This window comes from Zingiber officinale, chromosome 11A (genome assembly GCF_018446385.1).
Source record: "Zingiber officinale cultivar Zhangliang chromosome 11A, Zo_v1.1, whole genome shotgun sequence".
NCBI classification, from domain to species: Eukaryota; Viridiplantae; Streptophyta; class Magnoliopsida; order Zingiberales; family Zingiberaceae; genus Zingiber; species Zingiber officinale.
The window spans coordinates 23,456,448-23,467,738 of NC_056006.1; the positions used below are offsets into that span (position 1 = coordinate 23,456,448).

The 11,291-nt window shown below is 36.3% G+C and overlaps 2 protein-coding genes across 4 annotated transcripts; one reads left to right on the forward strand and one right to left on the reverse strand.

Moving 5' to 3' along the window:
- The first annotated feature begins 2,656 nt into the window (after window positions 1-2,656).
- LOC122030883 (homeobox-leucine zipper protein HOX4-like) lies at window positions 2,657-3,972 on the forward strand. 3 transcript variants are annotated; one of them, XM_042589931.1, is made up of 3 exons: window positions 2,657-2,928; window positions 3,005-3,351; window positions 3,432-3,972. In XM_042589931.1, the coding sequence occupies exons 1-3, from the start codon at window positions 2,877-2,879 to the stop codon at window positions 3,837-3,839; spliced, it is 807 nt and encodes a 268-aa protein (XP_042445865.1). In that variant the 5' UTR covers window positions 2,657-2,876; the 3' UTR covers window positions 3,840-3,972. The 3 variants fall into 3 exon arrangements, with proteins under 3 accessions (XP_042445865.1, XP_042445864.1, XP_042445866.1); XM_042589930.1 differs by having other exon boundaries at window positions 2,658-2,928; window positions 2,999-3,351; XM_042589932.1 differs by having other exon boundaries at window positions 2,658-2,928; window positions 3,008-3,351.
- A 3,149-nt stretch (window positions 3,973-7,121) lies between these two features.
- LOC122032816 (RNA-binding protein 38-like) lies at window positions 7,122-11,069 on the reverse strand. Its single transcript, XM_042592130.1, has 6 exons — window positions 10,520-11,069; window positions 10,301-10,427; window positions 9,743-9,851; window positions 8,842-8,878; window positions 7,448-7,724; window positions 7,122-7,361 (listed from the first exon to the last, which is right to left on the reverse strand). The coding sequence occupies exons 1-6, from the start codon at window positions 10,724-10,726 to the stop codon at window positions 7,297-7,299; spliced, it is 822 nt and encodes a 273-aa protein (XP_042448064.1). The 5' UTR covers window positions 10,727-11,069; the 3' UTR covers window positions 7,122-7,296.
- Between the last annotated feature and the right edge of the window lie 222 nt (window positions 11,070-11,291).

The window sequence follows — 11,291 nt, forward strand, 5'->3', positions numbered from 1 at the left end:
ATTTTCTATTGTAAATCAGCAATGAAACCCTTTCGTTTCTAATTTAATTGTGGCGATTTCTATTTTCATTGCAAAATTTGTTAGATTTGGGATGAAAAAATTGTATTCCTCCTTAGTCCCTAAATCAGCATTGTCACTTTCTCCCTCTCTTCCGTTAATGTTCCCACCCTCAATTACCTCCTCAATGTTCCTCTCTTCTTCTCAATTTTGATTGATATCATAACACTTCCCACCACCTTCCACAACTACTGCGTCCCTCCTCTTTAATTCTGTCCACAGCTCAATGAAACTCTATCGCCACCCTCAACACCTTTGCCACACAGTTGTTAACGCCTCTTTAGCTCTATACCTCCTATGATCATGGACTATGATTTTTTTGTCATAAATTTTTGTTTATCGGGTTTTAGTTAATTTTTGTGTTACATATGGTTTGTGTTTTCATTTGATTATTTTGATTTGTAGTTATTTATTAGTCTATAAATTTGCTAGTTTGTTATATATACATATTACTCTTATTAAAAGATAGTCTGGTTCGTAAAACTCCTGGGTCTCAGAAAAAAATTAAATTATATTAAATCTATTATATATAATTTTATCTTACATTGTAAAATAATATTTCTATGATTGAGCTCACGATCACATAGTCAATATTATTTTTACTATTCAAACTCATGATCACATAGTCACACCACAGTCATTTTAGTATTGCATCACCTTCGTACATTTCATTCAATTACAAAAAATTTATAAAAGTTCTAAAGTTGTTGAGGTTGGTGGGCCTCAATTTGAAAATGAGATAAATTAGTTTAATTTAGTTGGTGATAGGATGAATTGAATGAGGATATATACACGTGGTTGTAATCAGATAAAGGTAAATAAAATATCTAGAAACATGTTTCATATTTTAAAGATAACAAGGGGAGATAATTTATGAATATTATATAATAGAATAATCCTAGATCACATGAAAAAGACAAATAAGAAGGGGGAAAACTCTACAAGAAATCAAATGAAAATGCTAAAAAGGAAAATCAACTATATAACTTTCTTCCCTTCTTTGTAATTTCTCGTTGTAATTCATGTTTGACCAAGTGGGTTAAAGTGAATAATATATCACTAAAAAAACTCTCAAATAATAATAAAATTAGTGATGAAATTATAAAATTTTATTGTTAATTAGTGATCGAAATAATTTTGATTACTAATTTAGTAATGAAATTAAAACTCCATCATAATATCAATTATTATTAGTTAAAAATTATGTTTAATCTATTTAATTACCGACGGATAATTATTTTCATCGTTAATTCATTAAATTTTCATCTCTCAATTAGCCATGAAAATTAATTCCGTCACTGAATTAGCTATTGAAATCATTATCATTACTAAATTAGAGAAAAATATTTGTAACTAATTTAATGATAAAAATAAATTTTGTCATTAAATATTATCTCATAGCGGGATGTATTTATTGTTGTGTTGATGTAAAGTCAAGATAAACCAATTGCATTTTAACAGCCTTTAAAGTTTAATCCACAACAGGTGAGATTTTTATAGTCATTTACAATAGTGTAAACACTATCTATCTCACCGATAGATAGAAAGTAGGTACTTTCACCTATATATGAAGATTATTTTTCGTTAGTGAAAGAATAGATTTCACAAATAAAACATGATGTTAATTTTAGGTATGATAATAACTTTCCCATTAACGAAAGTATTCGTCTAAAAATTCGAATATTCATAAGACCTTAGAATGATTTAAAGATTTAAGGACATCAATATTCTCTCATAAAAATCTTGAAAATGGCTATGCACCTTATATGTTAGGAGGACAAAATTTATATATGTCTATAATTGTACAATATTATCTATTTTAACTTAAGTTTCGCCGATTTATTTTTGGATCCAAAATATTTTTATCAATCTATTTTTATCAATCATGTCATTTTTTTCTGATCATTTTTAATTTGCTTGGACTTTTTACCACTTAAAGTTTACTCACCAAGATTTTGACCAAGTATCTGATCATCCTTCATCCGTTTAGATTGTTCATTTCTCTTGGAACCTCCACCTCCTTTGTTCAAGACTATTATTTCATTTATATGGTTCGATCTAGACTATGACTTTAATATCACTTATTATAATCAAAAGAATATTTATACTTGAGCTCTACTTAAAAAATTTTTACCAATAAAATATCTTCCTTCTTATAAAATCATAATCTTTATATTATATGTATATATAATGTAGAATTTTAATTATATTTCCAACATCATCAACTTCGTAGAAACTAATTTTAGTAAAAATCACACCAATATAAAATAGTTTAATAATTTAAGAAGAAAATTTAGGATGGAATGTCTTTTAAATTTTTTATAGTTAAAAGACAGTCTTTTGATGGGGGGCTAAAAACATAAAGTATGAATGTAGTGTTTCTTTCATATTGTCTTCTTGTTTTCACATGAATATTCCCAACTTTCCAAATAATATTAAATTATGTCACCAAGTTAATAAATTTAAAACTATATGGACTGCAATATAAATTTGAAATTTCATCCTGATCTAAACTCATCCTCGAACCTAACCCTAGTTCTAACCTAACCAGAGCCCCAGCAATCCTCTCTGTTCATTCTCTTTATAGCAGGAGGGAATCACCAGCTCTCTCAGTTCTGCCTCACTCCTCTCTCTCTGTCTCTCTCTCTCTCTGCGCCAATGGCAGAAAGCTTCGTGATGATCTTGAGCTCTGAAACAAATAAAGTGCTCTTCTCTTGATCGAGGACTAGTACTGGAGTGCCTCTTCTTTGATCGATCTCCAAAGATCGCATCTTTTTTAAATCTGTTTCTTGCTTTTTTATTGGCATTGCTGAATCGCCATGAAGAGGCCCATTGCAGACGCAGGTTCATTCATGGCGATTTGCTCAACTGGTAGTGCCATCATCGTCTGTGTGTTTTTTTTTGGGAACCGTGGCTTGGAAAGCTAATTGATTGTGGTTAGTTTTAGCAGAGGAGAACAATGGCGCTTACTTGGAGGAGGAGGAGGAGGAGCTGGGAGAGACGGCGGAGGAGGTGGGGCTGAGGGAGAAGAAGCGGCGGCTGAGCGCGGAGCAGGTGCGGGCGCTGGAGAAGAGCTTCGAGGTGGAGAACAAGCTGGAGCCGGAGAAGAAGCTGAGGCTGGCGGAGGAGCTCGGCCTTCAGCCAAGGCAAGTGGCGGTGTGGTTCCAGAACCGCCGCGCGCGGTGGAAGACCAAGCAGCTGGAGCGCGACTTCTCCGCCTTGCGCGACGGCTACGACGCGCTCCGCCTCGACTACGACGCGCTCCGCCGCGACAAGGAGGCGCTCGTTGCGCAGGTGATCGATCGCTCTGACATGACCATCCGCTTTTCAAATTTGGATTTTGATTTGGGATCGGGGTCGTTTGCTTAATCCAGATCGAAGATCTGAAGGCCAAATTGGGCGGGGAGGAGAGCGCGAGCTTCGTCGTCTCGTCGGGACCGGTGGCGGTCTCGTCGGAGGAAGACCCCGGCCCGCCGGAGCTCATCTACAAGGACGCTGGGTCATCGGACAGCAGCAACTCCAGTGGCATCCTCAACGGCGAGGGTAATCTACCGCCGGCAGACACGAACACCGCCGCTGGGCGTGGCGGCGCCACCTCCTCCTTGCCAATTTCTGCCCCTCAATTGCCTTTCAAGGGACAAGGATTCGTACGCCAGATGCTGAAGCTTGAGGAAGAGAAGGCGGAGGAGGAATTCTTCGGCCGGGACGACCCATTCAGCAGCCTCTTCTCCGACGAGCAACCGCTGGCTTTCAACTGGTACTTCTCCGATCACTGGAATTGATTCAGTAACGATAATTGTATCAATAATGTTTAAATTTCGTGTAATATTATGAAAAAAGAAATTTTGGAGGAGTTTGTGAGATTGAGATCTTTCTTCGAATTTTGGTAAATAAAAATTTATCAAATTTGAATTATTTGAATTTATTGGACAAAACTAAAAAGTAAAAAAAAAGACATGTCTTGTTTTTTTTTAAAAAAAAAACATATCTTTTTTATTTAACTGGTCCAACGCTTAATATTTTTAAATAAAATTAGTATAAAATGTTAGAACAGTTAGAATTAAACATTGAAGTATTTTTAAATAATTTTAGTCAAAATTAATATAATATTACTAGAGTAATTTTGATTACAACGAAATAATCTATATCAATTTTGATGGAATAATTTAATTAAGTTGGAATAAATTTTGATTAAAATTGTTCCATATTATAATAATTTTACTAAGCCCGACGGTCTGATTCTAGCCTAGCCCTATTTAATGGTAAATATTTATATTTAGTCCATTAAAATATAAGATTGGATCATAAAAGTAAATTAGAAGATGAATCATATGTAATTATAGTTAGATCATAATTAAGATTTAATCATATTTAGTTGTGATTTTTTTTAAAAATTTATTGTCTCTTTAGATTTAAATTTTAAAATGGTTGGAGGTCGTTCGAAGATCGTCGATCGTAGACAAGTGGCCAGACTGCCAAGCACCGAGCTTGGGCGGCTTCTGGATAACCTGAGATTATTCGTCCCGATCTAAACTATAATATAAAAAGAACAATAAATTCAAAAGGAGATTATAATTAATTATGATCGGATCACAATCATAATCTAATCATAATTATAAATAATTCATCCTCTCTTCTATATTTTTGGAACAAAAAATAAATCACTCGTAATTATGATCTAATTCTCGGGATTCACCATCCTAGAGACTTAGTTTTTGTTTTCTCTCGTAACAGTGTGCGATGGTAAAAAACCTAAGATGAATTTACATATAACGAAAGTTTAAAATTCAGCATTTGATATGTCCGTAATATTCAAATCGATACAGAGGTGTCTGCTAGATCCATCTGCACCTTTTAAATTATTTTGGTGGCCTAAGTGGGATATTGGATTATAAATAAAAAACAAAAACTCGATCTACTTTTAATTTTGGATCTGCCCCTATTAATTCTGAAATCATTTTGATTAATTTATAATATTATTTGAACAATTTAGTAAAAAATAATATTTTAAATATAAAATATCCTTTTGATGGGAGGCAGCCTGGACCATTTTTTATGATTTAAGAGATGTGTCATTCATATTTGTGGTCGGATCGTGATCGTGATCCGGCTGCAAATGATTGTGATCTTTTCCTGAGTTCATCGTCCCTATCAGATTATAGTTTTTGTTCAGAGCGGGCAGCCAGAGACCGCCCGGAAGACACCCTCGCTCGGTGCCCAGTAACCTGGTCACTTATCCACCATCGGAGGTCTCCGAGCAGCCTCCGGTCACCCATTCCGAATAAAAATTATAACCTGATGGAGACGATGAACCCAGGAAAAGATCGCAACAATTTACAGCCGAATCGCGGACACGATCTGACCGTAAACACGAGTGGCACATCCCCTAAACCACAAAAAAGTAGTCCAAAAGATCAAACTATAACTTAGTAGGGATGATGAATCCAAGAAAAGATTGCAATAATTTACGATCGAATCGTAATTACGATCCAACTATAAATACGAATGATACATCTCTTATATCATCAAAAAGTGAACCAGAAAATCTCTGCTCTTTTGATGGAGGGCGGTGACCTGCGTTCTGCATTTTTTTCCCGACAATTACAATTAATCTCCATCGTGAGAAAGGTTCGTACTGGAAAGGACCACAAGAGAGGTCACTTTTAGGCAGGTTACATTTTCTATGTAATGATAAATTTAATTAGTCTCGCTAATTAATCTTAGGATGATAAATCTGATTTTACAAAAAAAATTTATTAATTTTTTTAATAGACGATTGACTTAATAATATTAGATTGATGAATATATATTTTTAATTTAATTTAGTGATCCATAAAATTTTTTTATAGGATTCAAATCACTGCAAAATTAATCAACAGAATCCAATAAAAAAATAATAATAAGTTCATGAATAAAGTGATGGCATGAGACGACGACTGCCGCTTTCAAACACAAAGGCACCACAAATCACAAACTGTTTTTTTTATTTGTTTTTTCTCATCATTCACTAAACAAAAAAAAGTTAAAAAACTTATTCATATCGACTAGATATTCAACGGGTTGGTTTATTTTAATCGACTAATCTACTCGGACGGCTAGCCCATGACCCAGTCCAACTTCGCTCACCATATCAGATGATTTAGGCTGCTATTTGCAAGTGATCTAGGGTTTAACGTTATTATTATCATAAACAGCTGATTTGGATCAACCAGACCTAATTTATATACACTCAAAAGTTGACATCTAAATTTTATCCCATTTGAAATTTAAACTTTGATGATCCTACTATTGTACCATATTCGTGGGGGGAAAAAGACACTGTTTTTTTTTATATATATATAAGACACATGTTTTGTGTCGATGTTGATGATGATCTAGATATTTGAACTAATAAACGACTGATAAAGAAGGCACCATTTTTGTTTCGTGATGATGAGCAGATTTTGGTGCGATGGCAGTCTTTTGTGGCGCCTGGTGAGCCACCAAGATGAAACACTAAAAGCGAGCTGTCCGCTAGCGCCTTGTTCGCGGTATCTATCACATGGACTTGCGTACCTTCCTGTAGCTGTGCCACTGTATTTTTTTTGTTGGCTGAAGAAGAAAAAGCCTACCATCTTCACAATTGGACCACACATAATTAACCAGAGAGAAAGACAGCAAGCTTTGCAATGCATCACAACTCACTCACCAGTCTGCTCTCAAATGAAATGGATCACAACTAGCTCTCTTCTGTTAGTAATCTAAGCATTCTTGTTCTATTCCACTCACTCACCACTCCATGGAATTCACTTTCTGATAACTGTCAAACTTGTAATAACAACATTCTGGATTTAGATTCCTAGTCAATTCTAAACAAACAATCAGGATTAGCACTTCATATTCGATAGAGATTTTAAGAAGAGTTTCTTCACATATACTTTTGCAAGAACAAAATAACAAATGACTGCAATGGAAGAAAGTTGATAAATATAACTATATTGTAATCTAAATTTCCTGTTAACTGAATTTTGGAGAAAGATCTCATACTAACTTGAGGCTAACAAACTAATTCAATCAAGAACAAATTGCTGAAGTGACTTTATGAACTTGATGAGTTAGATTGAGATCAATGAAAGATGCACAGAGATGTTGTCTTATAAAAATAATAATCAGAATGAAAAGAATAAATGAGAAAAGAGTGCTCATCAGTTAGTCGATGAGCAGAAGTCATGCAGGAAGATGTTAAATCAATGGCCACACTTAAGCATCTTGGTCATCTGTGTTTGCTCCACTGGTGGAGGAGGGTTCATGAAGAGCTTGTGCATCTGCAAGAATTCATAGTAGAAATCCTCAGAGAAATAACAACAAGCAGATTGTGAGCGGTACAAAGCCATGGGCTCAGGATGATCACCTTGTGGTGGATTCAGGGCTGTGCTTGCATGCTGTGGGGCATGGAGTTGGGGAGGAATGAACAAGCCTTCCATGGGGGATGCAGGGTAGTGCATTAGAGTGGTCCTTGGGCCTTGTGGTAGGGAAGGAAAACCTGCCCTTGGAGACTGCAAGCTGTACCCTAATCCCAGATTAGGGTAATGGTGGTGGTAGGGTGAAGGACCAACATTTGTTGGTGAGGTTGGTCCATACATCTGCTGACAGTAGTAGGATGCCATTTGAGGGCTGTACACTGCAGCCTGCAGGGGCAAATGCATTGATTATGCCATCATAAATGAGTTTTTTTATATAAAGGGAAAGTCATGTGCATGAAGTTCCTGTATTGATACAGGATAAATGTATACACAGTCTTAAGTTGTTTATAAGAGATTATTTCCGTAACTTGAATATGTGATCTTTAAGTCATGTGATAATATCTTTATCATTGCACTAAAACTCCCATTATCATATATATATATATATATATACGCAGTATTGATACTGTGCGCGTCGCGCACAATATCAGTGTTTTTTTTATTTATTTTTTATTTTTTAAATTAAAAAATAATTAAAAAATTTCTTTACGATTTTATTTATAGGGTTCAGGTTTGGGTATAGTGTTAAAGCTATATATATATATATAACTCATACCTTGCACACCCTTATCCTGTATATTCTTGGACAATGCTCATAGGTTCGGACGCTCGGAAGCACTTCCGCTTCCGGCCGTTCCGATTCACTTTTTGAGAATCGGAGTACCTGGGAGGGCATCCGGATCTGTAAAGGGTGTCCAAGAATGTGCAAGGAAATGGTATATATATATATATATATACTTCCTGTGGACCATTCCTTGCGGAACAGTCCATGATTTATTTTTTATTTTTTTTAAAAAAATTTTGGTCGAGGCGTCAAGATTTAATCCAAGTGCCTCGACTCTATTTTTTAATTTGTTTTAATTTTTAAAAATAAAAAAATTCTTTAAAACATCCTAAATACATATATTATATCCCGTCAGCACATAATTTTTTTTTTCCTCGAACACTATAATCTAAGAGGGAAGCTTGAACCTAGAGCAAAAATTTTATTGGCTTAAATTAATTATAATCCAACTTCTAAATCTTAAAAATTTGAATCTTAAATACATATAATATCAATTCTAGGCGCCTTGAATCAAGTCCGGACGAGTCCGAAGCCAAAGGGATGTACTATATATATATATATATATATATATATATATATATATATATATATATAGTACATAACTTTTTTTTTTCAATTCATTTCAACTAAAGATAAAAATTTTTCAAATCAACAGATAAATTGTCATTGAAGTAACTGAAAATAAAATGCTAAAACTTTAGAAGAGGGAGAACTAACTTGTTGGTATCCATACTCAGGAGGGTAGGCCATGTACCTGCAATGACACAATGATTCTTGAGAATTTGAGATGCAACATTTATTTTCTTGAAATTAAGATGTGGATTATCGACTCGACGACCGACCGGTCAATCGATTCAAGTGGTTGCATTAAGAGTGGAACCCCAATCTAATCGGGAGGGCTCTGGCTTAAGAGGGAGGTAAACTCATGATGCATCATAAGTTTAGCTTCCACACAGTGTAGGGTTAGGATGACAAGAGAGACTCAATTGGGTATGGAAAATGGAACAATTGAGAGGCCAAAATGAAACAAATTAAAATATAGTGGGACCCACTAAATAGACGGTTGGTGTTAATCACACCTAAAACAGCATCCAACGTCAAGAGGTTGGTGTTGATCACACCTAAAACAGCATCCAACTTCAAGAGTTTTTTTTTTTTTTGTTAATTTAGATATTCATGTTTCGTCCGTCATGTAGATAATCTTTTCTTCTGATTCATGATAATTTAGAAGTACAACTTATACACATTTAAAAGATGGATGGAAGAATTGAGATGCATTGTGGTTGGGTTGAATTGAGCTGGATTAGGACATGTTTACTCGAAAGATGGATGGAAGAATGACGGATAATTCTTATAGGAAAGGATTCATAATGAAAAATAAAGAAAAGATAATTTGCGACTATTGCAAGCTCATGAGAAGGTCACGAGCCCGGTTACCACAATAGGCCAAACCCTAGAGAGCTTGCTTGAGTGGGAAAAAATAAATATTTTATACAAATTTAAATGGATTAAAAATTAACTTAAATTATTTTTTAAAATTGTGATTCTTGTTTTTTTTTTTGGAGGTAAATAAATAATAGCGGGACGGACTGCAGGGTTGGGTTCACGTGGGACTCACCCGTAGGGAGCTGGGTAGATCACTTGTGGGCCCACTTGAGCTGGCACTCTGCCATAGGCCGGCCCCACTCCCTGCGGCGTGCTCCCTTCCTGTTGGCTTCTCCCTGAAACTGAAACAAAGGGACATCGATCTCAAACTCCAAGGAAGGAAGAACATTTTCAGAAAACAAATAAAAAAAAAACAGAGTTTTGTGGATACTAAGAATCAAGGCGATCACGAAACAGAGTTTGACTGTTGTTGCGTAAGAAGATAAGAATGGAATTTGCATTGCGAGTCATGGTGCCGTGATTTGATTAATCGAAAGGGATGAAAGGGACAAGATTGAATTGTTTATGCCGGTTTTGAATCATTATCCAACTGGAGGAGGAGGAGGAGGAGGAGGAGGAGCCTGTGAAGTCCTGCTCATTTGAGCTGGCATTTGGGTGGTTATTTTTTTTAGGTATTCTGTTCTTGCTGACCAGCTCGAGATGCGATCGATGCCGGCCCAAGACGCGATTTTTCCAAAGTTTTTGTTAAAATCGATGGGAGTTTGAAGGAAATTGTGCAAAAAGAGTGTACCTTGCTGTCTGGGAGAGGTTCTCTGCCTCCCGAAAGAGGCAATGTTGCAGTTGGCTCGCCGGCCGTCGATCACCGGATTCGGGTCCGCCACCGCGCGACGCGCAGCTTCCTGGTCGCGGAATGTCACCTGATTTTTGATCAACCGTTCAAAATTGCACCTTGTGCGTGACTAATCGGAGCGGATCGAGATTAGAAACAGGGGAGGGGGAGAGAGGGTACGAAGCCGTAGCCTTTGGAACGGCCGGTGGCCTTGTCGGAGATGATGACGGCCTCGAGGATGTCGCCGAAGGGTTCGAAGTGGCGGTGGAGCTCCTCGGTGGGAGTCTCCCAGGCGAGGCCGCCGACGAAGACCTTGGTCAACGTCGTGTCGCCGAACCGCGACCGGTACTGCTGCGGGCTCGACGCCGACGAGGAAGACGAAGCCATGCGTGATCCTGAGTGCTCTTAGATCGTTGACTCCGGTGATGTATGAACATGAAGAAGAAGAAGAAGAAAAAGAAGAAGAAATCAGAAGCAAGATTTGATTTTGATTCGTTGTTTGGCGGCTGATGCTGCTTCTGATTCCGCCATGAGATTAGGATTGAGATTTGAGATGAGAAGAGAAGAGAGGAGGAATCAAAATTGTAAACTAAAAGGAAAGAAAGAAGCTTTGCTGGAATGAAAAAGAGAAACAATGGATATGGGGAGATGATGATGAAGGAGAAGAAGATGACAGGGACCTTCTCCCCCTCTCTAGTCTTCTCACATCATATCTCTCTCCGAGTGCCACTTGTGGTGTAATTAATTGATGTCTTCCCTGTCGCCTACTCCTGTTGTTTTATACCATCTTGGCCATTGACAGTTAACATATATATATATATATATATAATCAATTGAATATTTAAATTTAAAATTATAAATGAATCGAATATTTATGGATAAATTTGAAGTTGGACTTGATAATAATATATTTATATTCATTTAATATATATAAAGTTAATTAAATGAATAA